The sequence below is a fragment of the Silurus meridionalis genome, chromosome 7 (genome assembly GCF_014805685.1).
Source record: "Silurus meridionalis isolate SWU-2019-XX chromosome 7, ASM1480568v1, whole genome shotgun sequence".
NCBI lineage: Eukaryota > Metazoa > Chordata > Actinopteri > Siluriformes > Siluridae > Silurus > Silurus meridionalis.
Window position 1 is genome coordinate 25,007,317 of NC_060890.1, and position 15,492 is coordinate 25,022,808.

Below are 15,492 nucleotides of genomic sequence, written 5' to 3' on the forward strand. Positions count from 1 at the left end.
TTTTTAGAGTTAAAGTAGAGATAAACTCCCATTTCTTCCATTAGGGGGCGCCACAGCGGATCATCCGTCTCCATACCCCCCTGTCCTCTACATCTGCCTCTTTCACACCAACTACCTGCATGTCTTTCCTCACCACATCCATAAACCTCCTCCTTGATCTTCCACTTTTCCTCTTTCCTGGTGTCTCCATCCTCAGCATTCTCCTACTGATATACCCCATGTCCTTCCTCTGCACATGTCCAAACCATCTCAATCTCACCTCCCTCACCTTGTCTCCAAAACGTCCTACATGCGCTGTCCCTCTAATAAACTCATTTCTAATCCTGTCCATCGTCATCACTCCCAACGAACATCTCAACATCTTCAGCTCTGCTACCTCCAGCAACACCTCCTGTCTTTTACTCAATAAAATGTGACTCCAGTAAAAGTAAAAGTTCCTTTAAACTTTCATTTGAATAAAAGTACAAAGGTTTTTGCCTTCAAATGTACTCGGTATCAAAAGTACTATGATTTATTATAACTATAATGTTCCTATTAATCTCAGTTGATGTGAAAAGACTCGAATGTGACTCTCAGCACACTGATCTATTAATAGAATGATATTAATGACTCAAACACTGATTGATTTCTGTTACAATGATCATGAGCACAAAACCTTTTCGAGTCTGGAGTTTCTTGATCATTTATTCCTCTCTCAATGTTCTGTTGAACTGATGCTCAACTGTATGTTGGTGATCAGTAGAACGAGTTTAAAACAGAGCGAGCGCTCGATCCTGATTGGCGGGTCGACCCTGATATTCGCAAAATATAATTGAGTTAAAAGTGAGATATTTGATTTGGAAATTCAGTGCAGTTAAAGTAAAAATCTCTTCAAATGGAAAGTACAGAAAAAAAAGCTACTTAAATACAGTAAGAAATTACATTTACTTCCTTACTGGATTATTTGAATGTCTCCTTATCAGCTCTGATTTCTCTTCAACTAACAGTTTCAGCCTGCACACTCGATGTTTTTAGTTTTTTGCACCACTCTGTGCATACGGGAATCCACAGAAAATTTTTATGATCTGAAATTCTGTTAAGCTGCTTTGAGACGATGTTCATTGTGAAATCGATTTAGAAATAACATTGAATCATCAATCAAAACCAAAGAACGCAGCTATAATGGAAATAAACACTAAATGTCAATGTGTAATATTTCCTGTCTGTTCGCAGTAACGTCGTACTACAACGAGAAAAGAGGATCCCGAAACTGAGAAACGTGCCGTCTTCTCGATCTCAGCTCGACTAGCATGACCGCTGGTATTATAGTAAGTACATATTATTAACGGCCGATCGTAGGGATGCTTGGACAAGTTTGCATTTGTATCGCAACGCACCGTTTTTCACATCTGCAGATTTGCTTATATAATCATTCATTTGTGCTCTGCTTTTCTTTAGAAAGTCACCAATATTTGATATGCATGTTTGATATTCTTCTTAGTCGTTACACATTTTTCTTAAAATCAATCGAGCAAAAACCCATAGACAGCAATGATTTATAGGCAAACATTTTTTTATTGTTTTGTCATCAAGTCAAAAACAAACAAATAGATACAGAGAATTAGAGAAGACCTCTTCTATACAGTGGCAATTTAAGTTTAAATCTTGCTTTATTACCCCCTTTTTGCAAACCCGGCCCAGCTGAAAGAAACCCTGTCTCAATTTACTCACACACTCAAACATCCTCTTTCTCTCACACACACACACACACACACACACACACACACACACACACACACACACACACACACACACAGGAGCCTGGGCACGTAAGTGACTGGAAATTTAAGAAAACATTGTTGAAGGCAATCTAGGGCAGAGTCTTTGACGAGCTGACGGACCTGCTCCGAGGCTTTTAGAACGCACAATGCTCGCACAAAGCCACCATGACTGACATCTACAGAGCAAGGTGAAGGCTTCTCATGAACCCTGGTTCCACCTGTTTATACACAAAATGATCTGCATATACGTTTCCAGTATTGTACAGTAATTTTCACCCGCCCTCTCATTCCCTTAGGAAAAGACATTTATAAAAAAAAAAAAAGGATTGGGGAAGAAAAAAAACAAAAAGTATAAACACTGATTAACTGATCAGAACGTTACGTTTGGATTTACAGAGAGAAGGACTGCGTTGAGAACTCAGAAATGACGAGCAAGAACGCTTGCTAGTGGAGACGTTTTAAAATGATCAGTTTACAAGAATACAAAATTCGCTCTGCCGCCTCCTGCTGGTCACACAAACAAACTGCACGGGGCTGGGCAAGAACGCTGCGGTTAAAAAGAATTGAGCTGAAAGAATTTCACTAAAGCAGACAAAAAGAAAACTGATTAAATTTCCCTTCAGTAACGTACTGGGAGTTTTTTTTATATAATTTAAATAACATTAAGTAGAAAGGAAGTCAAGTGCGGGGGAATATTTTTACAGGGACGGATAAGGATTTTGGGAACATTTGAAAGGGAGAGAGAAAAAGAAAAAAAAACATACTTGCCTTCCTCATCATCCTGTTAACAAAAAAAAAAAAGGGGGGGGGAAATTTTTCACATTCCTCTAGTTAGAGGGAAGCTATTGCTGGCTATAACCTCACTTTGTGGTTGTTTGAAAATGGAACATGATGCTGGTGAAATATTAACTACAAATTATAACAATAATAATAATAATAATAATAATAATAATAGGAAGGATGGTAGATAAGCCCTTAACAGGGCAGGTCACTACATCGCTTTCTAATACGCTAAGACCAGCATACGACCCTCTGGTCAGACTATACATCTGAATCCAGATCTGAACCAATAGATTTTATCCGAGAGAGAAAAAAAGAAATGGAAAAAAATCTAATCTGGCTCTAAACACTCATTAGAGTTACAGTTCTTTCCATATGCACAGAGAAACAAACTGAGTGCAGCATATATACAAAGCAAGAAGGGGAGGGGGGGAAAAAAAAAAAAAAAATGTCAAGGTTAGATTTCAGTACATTTTTCAGGGTTTTTTGTTTCCAGTTCCATCTGCAGTAGATATGATCCACTATTTGCTTTCTAAAGGCTTTTGGCAAAAAAAAAAACAATAAATATGCTCTCAAATTTCCATTATGCTTAACACTGAATTAGAGATGCCTAAATAAAAAAAAGGGCTGGGTTTTCATTTATATCTCTCTATAAAAACACCTCGAAACCCCTCTCTCATTCAAAACAGTCAAAAAGCTGAGAGCTTCTACAGTTCACACCTATGACAATATCATAGTAATTAGAGCCTGTTTGCGGAAACGATGCGAGAAATATCTGAAAGTTTATTTCACACGTAGGACCCCGGAGTTTCGTAGTTTCCCCGTCACTCGAATCGAGGACGGCGACGTCCAGCCGCGACATCTTTTTCGAAAAGGGACGAGGCGGCGTCGTGACCGAGAGTCCGATCGGGCCGGCAGCGCGCGCTTCAGTTGTTTTCCTCGTCGCTGTCGTCGGGGCTGATGGCCGGGCTGTAGGTCGGAGACGTTGGACTGTACCCCGGCGAGGTCGGGCTGTAAGTCGAGCCTTTGGGACTAGTAGGCGAGTACGTCGGAGACGTGGGGGAATATTTCGGAGACGTCGGCGAGTACGTAGGAGAAGTGGGCGAGTACTTCGGGCTGGTCGGGGTGTAGGTAGGAGACGTAGGAGAGTACGTGGGAGACGTAGGGCTGTATTTGGGCGTGGTGGGCGAGTAGGTCGGGGACGTGGGGCTGTATTTGGGAGAAGTAGGCGAGTACTTGGGTGAAGTAGGAGAGTATTTGGGTGAGGTTGGGGTATATTCCGGAGAGCTGGGGCTGTATGATGGAGAGGTGGGGGTGTATTTTGGAGAAGTGGGGAGTAAGACGGGAGCTCGGGCTGTAAGAGGGTGAGCTCGGGGTGTACGTAGGGGATTGGGGGTGTAACGAGGGCTTGACGGGAGTATGATGGAGAGGTGGGGAGTATGATGGCGATGTGGGGAATAGTTGGGACTGGTGGGTGTGTAATTGGGAGACGTGGGAGAGTACGAAGGCGAGGTGGGGCTGTAAGACGGAGACGTGGGCGAGTAGCTGGGCGAAGTGGGCGTGTAATTGGGTGAGGTCGGGCTGTAACTGGGAGAGGTCGGGGAACACGAGGCGACGTTGGAGAATACGAAGGAGAGGTTGGGGAGTACGACGGGAAGTGGGCGAGTAGGATGGAGAGGTGGGCGAGTACGACGGAGAGGTGGGGCTGTAACTGGGGGACGTCGGGGAGTAAGAGGGCGACGTCGGGGAATACGAAGGAGATGTCGGGAGTAAGATGGAGAGGTGGGCGAATACGACGGGGACGTCGGGGAGTACGAGGGCGACGTGGGTGAATAGCTTGGGGAGGTCGGGGAATAAGACGGAGAAGTTGGAGAGTAGGACGGAGAGGTTGGGGAATAAGATGGAGATGTGGGACTGTAGTTGGGGCTGGTGGGAGAGTAGGAAGGAGAGGTGGGAGAGTACGATGGGGATGTGGGGGAGTAGCCGGGGCTTTGGGGGGTGTAGCCTCCAGGGGAGCGCGGCTCGTACGCCGGAGACGTGGGGGAATAGTTAGGAGACATGGCGCCACCTGGAGGTGAGAAAGCACAAAAATAAGATTCAAGCTGAAAGTAAAATTCACATTTTATATTAAATGTAACCTGCAGAATAAAAAAAATAAAATCCTGACTTTAATCCTAAATATGACACAAAAGATCCTAAGATCACCTGGAGAGGGAATGTAAGGACTGGCAGGACCAGGAGACCCAGGTGAGCCGGGTGTAGGAGACCAGGCAGGCGAGTACCCCGGAGAGAAGCCGCTAGCATCGGAGGCGACACTGGGTGAAAACCCGGCAGCTCCGGGAGTCATTCCACTTCCTGTTCGGAGGAAAAAGTGCAAGAATGAAGCACAGAAACAAAAATAATAAACGCTGTAACAGAGCACTAAAGTGAAACAGCCGCCTGCACGCACCGACGCTGGGAGACCATGAGCCGTACGCCGGGGTGGCCCCAGTGTTCCAGGGCGTCATGGATGGAGACATGCCACTCATAGGGCTGGGGGCGGAGCCAAAGAACATTCCGGTTGCTGTAAAAGAAAGAATTAAAACACGTGAATTGATATAATTAAGATCACATTTGTTTTCGTTTGGCTCAGAAAACCCAAACAAGCCCACTTACGTCCGGCTACGCTGATTCCAGGAATGTTGGTGGGAATCTCCATGCCGTATTTGCATTTTTCGGCATCCAGGAGCAGGTCGAAGCAGCCGGTGCCTGCAGGAGCCAGCTGTCCGAGCATGATGTTTTCAGACACGCCCTTCATGGGATCGCATTCTCCGTGAGACGAGGCTTCCATCAAGACATCCACCTACAGAAAAACAAGAGAAATAAAAAAAAAAAAAAAAAAAAAAAAAAAAAAAAAAGGCAATGTGAATGCTGTCTAATTTCAAAGCCATGACCGAAGGAAGGCAAAAAATATATATATATTTAATAAACAATAACAGTAAACGAAAATAACTTTTCATTGCAGTTGCAATTAAAATACTTTATTATAAAAAATGGCAATGTTGTGTTCTAACCGTCTCTTCAAAAGAGCACTTCATGAGCGGGCCGGTGTCCTGTCTGTTGATGCCGTGACGGGTGATGGCCATGAGGTGACCTCTGCAGGTCATGGTGTCGCACAGGAGGGCAAGATGGCGATAGTTCACGTAGGAACCGTCAAAAGAGATGACGTGATACAACTCTCTTTCCAGAGCCTTACGCACTGCCTCGATCCCCAGGACCTAGCAAAAAAAATAAAAAATAAAAAGTATATATAATATTACTACTTTAAAGATCAACATATCCTTTATCGGTTCTAAAACACCATCTTACAGTGAAAATCTCCACGATATCGTTGGAAGTGGTCCTGACTGGGTCGACGTCCTTCTCACTGAGGACTCTCATGAGACTGACGCCGTCCGTCTCGAGGATCCATTCCTGTAGCGCTTTAAATTCTCCCTCCTCCGTTATTATGGTCTTCTTTTTGTTCTCTGTTTGAGGGAGATGCATGTAGACCTTAAGGAGAAGGAAAAGAAAAAAAACGAGTAAAGAGTCAATAAACATGAGCTTCAGACTTTTACACGGGTAAGGTCTCGGCGATTTGCGTCTTGTCCCACCTTGCTGATCTGCTCGATGCCTTGTAGGGTCATGTCTGTCAGCATGTTGGACTCAATGCACCGCAGAAACACGTCATCGTCCATCTTGTCCACCACCTCCTCGTCCTGCCAAAGAATTTAACCAGTTTAATGAAATGTGCGTGTAATGCGAAGTAGAGGTCGACCGGTTTGTCACTGATAGTTTTTCCGGGTTGCGTTATACAGTACACTAGAGGCGAATCACTGACGCCACGTGCTGTTTAATTTGTGTGTTTTTTTTTCTTCATTTAATTTTTTATGTACCCATTTCAAGTGTTCCTTCGTTCGAAACCACATCTTTTCATTCTTCATTTATCCTGTAATTCATTCATTGCATCTTATTTTATAGTCCTATCTATATCCTCTGTATATACATCGTATCACTCCATCTTAAAAACTATCAGCTGATTAATTGGTTATCGGCAACGCATGATCCAAGTACGGTCTCTAGTCAAGAGAGACGTCCTGATGGGGGAAGGGTGATTTATTCATTTTATTTTTTATTATTATAAACCTACTAGAATCCAGACTCACCTCCTGGAACTTGTTCTCATCGCTGTTCATGATTCGGATACGCAGCACCAGCTTTTCAGCGTTATCGTCGTTGAAGATGCAGTTCAGATCGTCACCAAAACCTGCAACATGGAAACAAGGAGCGAATTATATAGGGACCATGTTTATGTTTTTTTATATAAATAAATAAACAAAACTCTTCCTCACCTGCATTAATCTTCTCTGCGATCTGCTCCATGGAGAGCTTGCGGTCAGTCATGTGTTTCCTGTCCAACTCAATACGCAGAAGCCAAGGAGAAATACGGGTCACGTCGAAGTCGGGCATCTCGTAGTAAACGTTCACCCACTCCTGGTCCTCGGACACTACCGTGCTCTGAGGGTTGGGGTCGTAGTAGATAGCCGTGTTGGCCGTGACCTTGCGCAGCGTCGTGTGCTCCAGGCGACACAGGATGTCTTTGGCGCGCTCTGCGTCGCGGGCCGCCTGGCCCAACAGGAACACTGTCAGAGACGGAGTTTTGGGACGCTTGGAGATGTTGATCAGCTCTTTTAGACGAGGCACACCCAGGGTGACGTTCTTAGCGGACACTCCAGCGTAGTGGAAGGTGTTCAGGGTCATCTGAGTGGCCGGCTCACCCAGAGACTGAGCAGCCAGAGCACCCACCATCTCACCTGGGTGAACCTAGAACATTTCAAGAATTAAAATCTAACCATGCTCTTTAAAAAGCAACAGGCTGGGATTTTGGTTTTGCTCACAATCGACTGGTTGAACTTCGTCTCGATCTCTCCCAGGAGCCATTCGAAGGCCTCAGAGCTGAGTCGAAACTCCTCCGTCATGCGTCTGGAACAGAGGGTGGAGCGAAGGTGGATGTTGAGGAGCAGCGTGGCGTTCTGCTGGGCCTGCTTGCTCAAGGGATCGTCCCCGTTCACGATCACCAGCTTCTTGCTCAGTTCTTGCACGCCTGCGTGGGGAAACGAATGTAATGAATCCAACGCTTCAAAATATTGAAATTTGTCCTATAGAAATGTTTCAATTACAATAATACAAGTTACAATAATGGACATGAGTACGGATTCCAAACCACACAAGCTTACACACCTTCCACTACTCTTAAAGGGTTGAGATCGGTCGGAGTTCGCGGGTTGATACGGAAAATCTTTTGCGCGTTCCAGATCATTCTTGCAAGATTGCACGGCAGCACTACCTGCAGAAAAATGCAAGAAATGACACAGATGACCTGGATAATACGGCACGATCGTCTTTTATAGTGTCTGTAGCAAACAATTTGTCATTCTATAATTTTTTGCAGTGGTGATTCTCCCCCCCTCCAAACATACATTTATTGAATTTGATATGATTTAATTTCTTTATTTAAAAAAAAACAAAATCAAACCTTGCTGTCTCCAGTAGGGAAAATGGCCCTCAAGACCTCTCTGTCCTCCTTCATTTTCTCAAACTCCTTCTCCAGAGAGCTCTGCACGTGCGCATTGGTCATCACTTCCTTCAACACGTCCTCCTGCAGCGTGCGCCGGAGAGCTCGCTCGTTAGCGTAGTCGAACTTGAACCTGGTGGATTGGACGGTTTAAGGTCACAATGTTGACAATCGTGTAGGCTTGGAAAGTGATGCGAACCTGAATATGACCAAGTGACTCACTTCTTCTCAAATGCTTTATGGGATGGTTTAAGCGTAGCCATGTTCTGGAACTCGACAGCCTCTCCAGCCAGGCCGTCCTCTCCGTATCGCAGCTGCACCACCTGGTTAATGGAGTTCCTCACAGTGGCGTCGTATTTCACCATTACAGACTCCATAGATTTGATCAGACGACGCTGGATATAACCTGAAAAGAACAAGACACGAATAGAAGTCGTGAAGGTGGTCATGTCCAACATGGGTACAGTAAATGCAGCTGTTTAGGTTTTATATCATGTATATACCTGTCTCAGCTGTTTTGACGGCTGTATCGATCAGACCCTCTCTACCTCCCATGGCGTGGAAAAAGAACTCTGTAGGTGTCAGACCGGCGAGGTACGAGTTCTCCACAAACCCCCTGCTCTCAGGACCGTAGTCGTCCTTTATGAAGTGAGGAAGAGTGCGGTGCTTGAAGCCAAAAGGGATTCGTTTACCCTCAACGTTCTGCTGGCCCACCACAGCAATAACCTACACAACAAAAGCATGCAAGGTCGACCTTTTAGAACATATACCGAAAAATAAATCGGAAATAAAGCTCTATTAAGGACAAGTGTCTGACCTGTGAGATGTTAATTTTGGAGCCCTTAGACCCGGCCACCACCATGGATTTGAAATTGTTGTACTCCGACAGCGACTTCTGAGCAGAAGATCCAGTCTTGTCTCGAGCGTCGTTCAGGATACGGTTGACCTGATTTTCAAAGGTCTGTCTCAGAGTGTTACCTGGAGTTGGCTCCAGTTCGTTGTTGTGAGCCTTTTCGATGACCTGGGAGTGAAGTGTAATGAGAGTAAGTGCATATATTTAAAAAAATATTTAAATAAGCTCCACCCTTTTGCAATTGCAGTTTGGCTCACGGCCAGCAGGGGGCTTTAAAAGCCAACAAAAATGAACAGCTTTCACAATTTTTAGACTAAAGACACTAATTGGGCTCACCTCTATCACATCCTGCTTGGCCTTCTTGATCGTGTTCTGGATGTCAAGATACGTCTTCGCGTCAGCGATAGAATCACCGATGCCGATTGAGTGACCTAGAAAAGGAGTAAAATAAAAATCAGCTGTCTACATAAACCAAGCTCATAATGATCAAACAATTCAACACAAGTACTTACCCTCGATGAGCAGCCAGTTGTTGACGACAGTCTGAATGTTGGAGTAGAAAAGACGGGTGATGTCATGACCCATTTCCAGGTAGGAGATGTGGACAAGAGAACCGGCAGACGTACCGAGGGACTTCTTACACAGGATCCCCATGATCAGCTCTCCGTTCTCCACGATCACCTGCAACAGGAAGATGCAGCTTTTGTCCCATACAATACAGTGAAATTCAGTTGAAGAACTACTCCTGCGAGACATCCATGTGGTCTTTAGGTTTTCCAAACCCCCTAATGTAATGCAGGGTGCAGTCTCATGTAAAACCTCTACTGTCGGCCTTTACTTATAAGTACTAATTAAAACCAGGCCCACCTTTGTGTCTCCAGGAGAGATGTGCTTATACGGGCCGCTGTCCTCGTCGTCCGGATGCGTGCTGTGCGTACGGATCACGTTGATGTGGCCGGGAATGATCAAGCTGAAGATCTGTTTGCCGGTCCACAGCGGGCGTGGCTTCAAGATGGCAGGCTGGGGCACTTTGCCGTCCCAGGAGGACAGGAACATCAGTAGGTTCATAACTTCACCCTGATTGAAGGAGAGAACCTTCAGTCTAGTGTCAACACTCGTCTTTCCGATCATTGAGGAGGAGTTTGACCGATACACACCCTCTCTAAGAAGACGTCTCTTTTGGTAAACTTGCGCACGGCTGTAAGCGTGTCCTGCACGATACCCATGACGGGTCTGTTGGACTGCGGTGTGACGATCATACGCGGTACCATGGCAAGCTCCTGGATCTCGGCACGGGTCTCGAGGGACTGGGGCAGATGCAGGTTCATCTCGTCTCCGTCGAAGTCTGCGTTATAGGGAGTCGTTACACTGTGGGGGAAGGAGAGAGGATTTTTATTCTGTTTGTGCCGCATTAAAAAAAAATCCAGACTGAAAAATTAAAGATGTAGTGTAAAGTTTTTTTTTTTTTTTTTTTTTAAATGGTTTCCTACATTCATACACAATCACAAAAATCTGCGATTTGGACAATATACAAAGAATGTTTTCACTTGAAATAAGCCCCGCCCCCATCCAGAACAAGCGACTCAACAAAAAAAATGTCCGCTTTGTGATGTAATTCACCCCCACAGCCAGCAGAGGGCTCCAAAACACACACCTGAGATTGAGTCGAAAAGTAGACCATGGCAGGATTCGAACCCTGTGGCCCATCATAGACATCTTGTGCAAGGTGGGCTGTCTGTTAAAGATGACAATGTCACCGTCGCACATGTGCCGCTCCACCTAAAGGAAAGAATCGAATTTACGTTCGACAAGAGTTTAAAAATGAATAAGAAGATTTAAAGAACAGCGTTAGTTTACCTTATAGCCGATCTGAAGGTGAAGGTCGCTCGGTTTCGGGTGGAACCGGAGGTCGATCCGGTCGCCGTTATCACGGATGATGTATTTGGCTCCGGGATACTGACTGTTTCCTCTCCGAACGAGCTCCTGCAATCTGAAAAGGAAATCAAAGTCCATCAGTCGATACAATATCCGATACAATCGTAGAAGTATAACAGAAATTTCATGGAAGTGTCTATCAAGCAACATCAAAGCATTGCTGCTAAACTGGGAGATGAAGCAGAGATGAAACTGTTACCTGTCGATGTTGAACGGAGTGACGATCTCAGGGAAGGTCATGTTAGCGGCGATGGATCGGGGCACGCCCACCTGGTCGATCTGCAAGTTGGGGTCGGGTGTGATGACCGTTCGGGCGGAGAAGTCCACACGCTTTCCCATCAGGTTTCCTCGCACACGGCCTTCCTTCCCCTTCAGCCTCTGCTTGATGGATTTGAGCGGACGACCAGATTTTTGCATCGCCTGAAAGAAAGATTTAACACTTTATTTACTATTACAGAAAAACAAAAGGAAAAACTCATTCAAATTCAGAATACACAAAAAGTGTGCGTATGTAATTTTCAGATGTTAAATAAATAGTGTTGAAATGGTCATCAGCTTGTTTATGGATGGGAATTGAAGTGACAGAGCAGTTAGGGGAAGATATGAATGATGAGTAGGAGTGGACATTCCAAATACAATAATCAATAAATAAATAAAATAAAAAAAACACGTACACTGCTGTGTCTCAATACTTTTGTCTGTGTGGTGAATTATACAGTGTGAATAACATCCATGTATAACATTTATTTAAAATGATCTTACTCGGGGCAGACCCGGCAGTTCGTTGTCCACCATGGTGGCCACGTGGAACTGCAGGAGCTTCACGTCTTCAGCTATAACGTGAGCCGCAGCGCCGCTCTGCTCGTTCCGCCGCAGCTGGTTATTGATTTTCACGATGTCTGCTAGCTTGTGAGTCAAATCATCCTGAAGAAAACCCAAAGAGCGGTTTAATGGTCAAATTGCGAGCACGGGCTGGTGACGTCATTTACACACGTTCTTTTTTTTATACAAAAAAAAAAAAAAAAAAAAAAAAGTAAAGTTGACGAATACAGAAAATTACTCCATAAATTATTGGATTCAGTTTAATTATGAGATTTAACACCAAAATATTAATTGGGAAAAACGGAAAAAATGTTGAAATTTAAATAAATTTAAATGTAATAAATTTAAATAAAAGACCTGTAGTTATTACTTTCTCTTGGACAAGTTAAAGAATTGTAAATCCAGGTCTCTTCAGCCTCTCACCTGGTTCCGGGCCGAGCCCTGCATGACCACAGCCGGTCTGACTGCAAGCGGTGGTACGGGCAGCACCGTGACGATCATCCACTCGGGTCGTGCGTACTTGGGATCCATCCCCAGGATGAGATCCTCCTCGTCCGAGATGCGTTTAAAGATCTCGTGTACGCGTTCGGGGCTGAGGAGGATCTTCTTCTCCTGAGAGTCTTCGTTCACGTGCTTCCACTCGGCGTACAGCTCCAGGCCCGAGCGCCGGATACGAGGCTGGTAGCGTCCGCATCCGCCGTGACCCTGAACACGAGCGCGGGAAAAATCAATACATTTCATTCTTTGAGTAAACAAACACACTGTTCTTGGATCAGCCAGGGGTTTTACAGCTCACCTTTTCTTTCGTGAGATCTTCGTCATTCTCCTGCTGCTCAACTCCGAACTTGTTGTCCATCTCCTCTCCGCCTTCGCAGATGTTTTTACCTTTGCACAGGTCATACACGTGCATCAGGCGCTTTCGAGGCTGGCCTTTCGACTTGCCCAGGATGTCTTTGATCTTTGGGTTGTTCTGCAGCACGGACACGCAAACAGACGTTGAGCAACGTTACACGTCTGAAGAACTAGAATGTTATATAAACAACCGGTGATGTATAAGAATTAAACTACACACCGCATCAACCAGCAGCTTGGAGCAAAAGAAACACACACAGCGGAGGACCTTCATGATCTTCGTGATGAAGCCTACGTGAAAGACGGGCTTGGCCAGCTCGATGTGACCGAAGTGACCAGGGCATTCAGTCATGTTCCCTAAATCATAAACAGTTCAAGATCAGAGATTCAGACATCAAGGTAAAATCAGTGCATATTTTCTTTTTTTAAATCGCTGATTATGTGCTGATCTGTTGTGTTATTTTATCCTTCAAATATTACAACTTTAACTTTCTTGTTTAAAAAAAATTAATCTTAACTATATTTTATTACACACATTTCTTGAATGGTTTTAACTTCCCAAATGTTTTTTAATTTCTTTAAAAAAAAATACAAAAATATTTAGATCTTATAATGCAATCTGTTTATCCAATTATTACGAGTTGTTTCCCCCAAATATTAAATTAACTTTAGAAAAAGTTTAGACGTATTTAGAATAAACGTGAGAATTTTATCTACTCCAAATATTAGGTCTTGGTTTTATTTGTAAGTATTTCAAAATTTACCACTCATAATAAAATGACTTGTTTAAAAAAAAAAAACTGAATTATTATATATTCGGAAAGATTTATGTTCCAAAAACAGAACATCTGTAACAAAAAATCTGTAACATCCAAGATCCTGCAATAATTGTGGATTAAACGAAGATCAGCTTCAGCGCTGGTCTCGGACACAAAACCCACCTGCACAAGTCTGACATCTCCCCGACCTCTCGATCACGCCCTGCCGAGGGTCCATGAGCCCACCCAGCTTGGGCCGTCCTCCCTCTGTGGTCTCGGGGTACTTGATTCCCCCTTCTGTGACGGACATCCGTTTCTGCAAAGAGACCATATGAATAAAAAAATAATCCCCCAAAAAACACACTGTTCCTTAAGATTCTTATTGACTATCCATAACAGCCATTTATAAACACTGAAAGTGCAACATGCAGATTTGTCTTCTAATAAGAGAGCATGAATTATTCAGTCTTGCATCCATTCGTTCATAACTAACCAATCATAACCCAATTACCAAAACACCTCTTCTGATCACCTTGAACCCTTTCCAGATGTGCACATCATTGCATTTTTTATTTCTTCATAAACCCCCACCTTATTAAACCTCTTCCTATCCCATATCAATAATAATTCATCATTCTCTCTCCTGCATTTGCACATCTGAGTGGATTTAATTAAATATTGACTCATTTGAAAGACGTTTGCTTCGTGCATTGGTTTTGCATGATCAATAATAAGACAAATAAAGTGCACAAAGTGTGTTTTTTCCTACAATAAAAATAAATGCATGCCTTGGATTCCATTTGCAACAAAAACAGATTTTATTGTCATGAGATGAAAAGGGAGTTTGACAGCTAGAAACAGTGACTCGGTTGTAAAACAGTAAAGAAATGCAGCCTATTTTATGTATAGCCCGAATTTGTGCAACTTTCTGCACGTGCGCGAGTGCGCGCGGTTTAGCCAGCAATGCTAAGCTAACGCTAAAACATAAAGCGCGGCGGAGGGGGAGTATAATAAAAATAAGGAAAACATAACTAAGATTTCGGGTCAAAACTGATTTATAAGTGGTTAGGATGTTAATAAGCAACAAAAGAAACCGTATAAAAAACACCTAACGCAAAGGAGAAGACCTACAAGCTCATCAGGGCTGATGATGCCGAACTGAACTCTCTTGATGAGGCGCAGTGGGCATGCGCTGTCGCTGGAAGGCGGTCCGTGCATCCTGTCTATTCAAAGAGACGCGTCCTCCCCTCGGCACGCCGCTTTTCAACCAGAGCTCTGAAACGCCACCAAGACCCCTCTTCCTTGCACCGAGGGGTGACCGGAACGTGTCCGATGGCGCTTTCCAAAGCGAACCACGTTTGTTATCACTCAACGTGCGTAGTAATTCACTACTAAAACCTATAATAAACCAACCCGCTAACTCTTCTCCTCCCCTTGATCTGAACTCTTGTGCGCTCTAAGCGCATCTGAAAGAAAGCTGCTCGCACACGTCTTTATATAGACTGAAACACAGCTACGGGTTAAACCACTCTCTTTCACAGGGGTGAACGTGTCCGAGGGTGGGTTGTCCTGCTGTACTCCTAAACGCTAATTGGCTACACGGACGTTGGCGATACATATTTCATAAGGAAACACGCCCAGCCAATCAGGAAACACGTTTTGTTGCTCAACCAATCCTAATACGAAGAAGGCGGAACGTCTTGAAACGACCCCTTTATTGGTCTACATAAGGTAGTCCGCAAGCACGCTTATGAATATGTATGAGCAAAGAAAGCGCTGGCCAATCAGAACAAGCTACAGCGCGCTTCGTAGGCGTCCCGCCTCTTTCACGGAAATTCCCGAAGTTTGCCGAACGCTGTTTTACCCCCGTCTAAGCAAAAGTAAAAAAACCCTTCTGTGCCGTCCGTCTCGCGCCGACCAGCTACGGGTGCTGGGAAAGAAGCTCGCACGAAAGGCCTACCTCATGCACTGAAGAGTCACCCCTATTTATAAGACTTATTTTTTATTATATATGGTTTCAAATGCCTATAACGACATTTAATGATATTTTGAACACGATTGCCGTTTTTTTGGTAGCGATTTTTAAACATTTGCTTCTATTTTATGGGAAAATGCAAGAAGCCTCGGACTCGAGTTAAA

General features: G+C 44.2%; 1 protein-coding gene across 1 annotated transcript; it reads right to left on the reverse strand.

The window, feature by feature from the left end:
- Positions 1–1,534: 1,534 nt before the first annotated feature.
- Positions 1,535–14,831, reverse strand: polr2a (RNA polymerase II subunit A). Its single transcript, XM_046854657.1, is given in 33 exon segments — positions 1,535–3,887; positions 3,889–3,997; positions 4,000–4,146; positions 4,149–4,196; positions 4,199–4,309; positions 4,312–4,608; positions 4,746–4,895; positions 4,990–5,103; positions 5,196–5,382; positions 5,594–5,797; positions 5,889–6,071; positions 6,173–6,277; positions 6,725–6,825; positions 6,911–7,382; positions 7,457–7,662; positions 7,800–7,905; positions 8,095–8,266; positions 8,356–8,539; positions 8,637–8,859; positions 8,951–9,154; positions 9,323–9,417; positions 9,499–9,667; positions 9,854–10,063; positions 10,144–10,354; positions 10,641–10,765; positions 10,844–10,976; positions 11,121–11,341; positions 11,684–11,845; positions 12,167–12,448; positions 12,540–12,713; positions 12,816–12,952; positions 13,537–13,669; positions 14,485–14,831. Coding segments are annotated over 33 exon segments (5,883 nt in total). The 5' UTR covers positions 14,572–14,831; the 3' UTR covers positions 1,535–3,466.
- Positions 14,832–15,492: the final 661 nt, after the last annotated feature.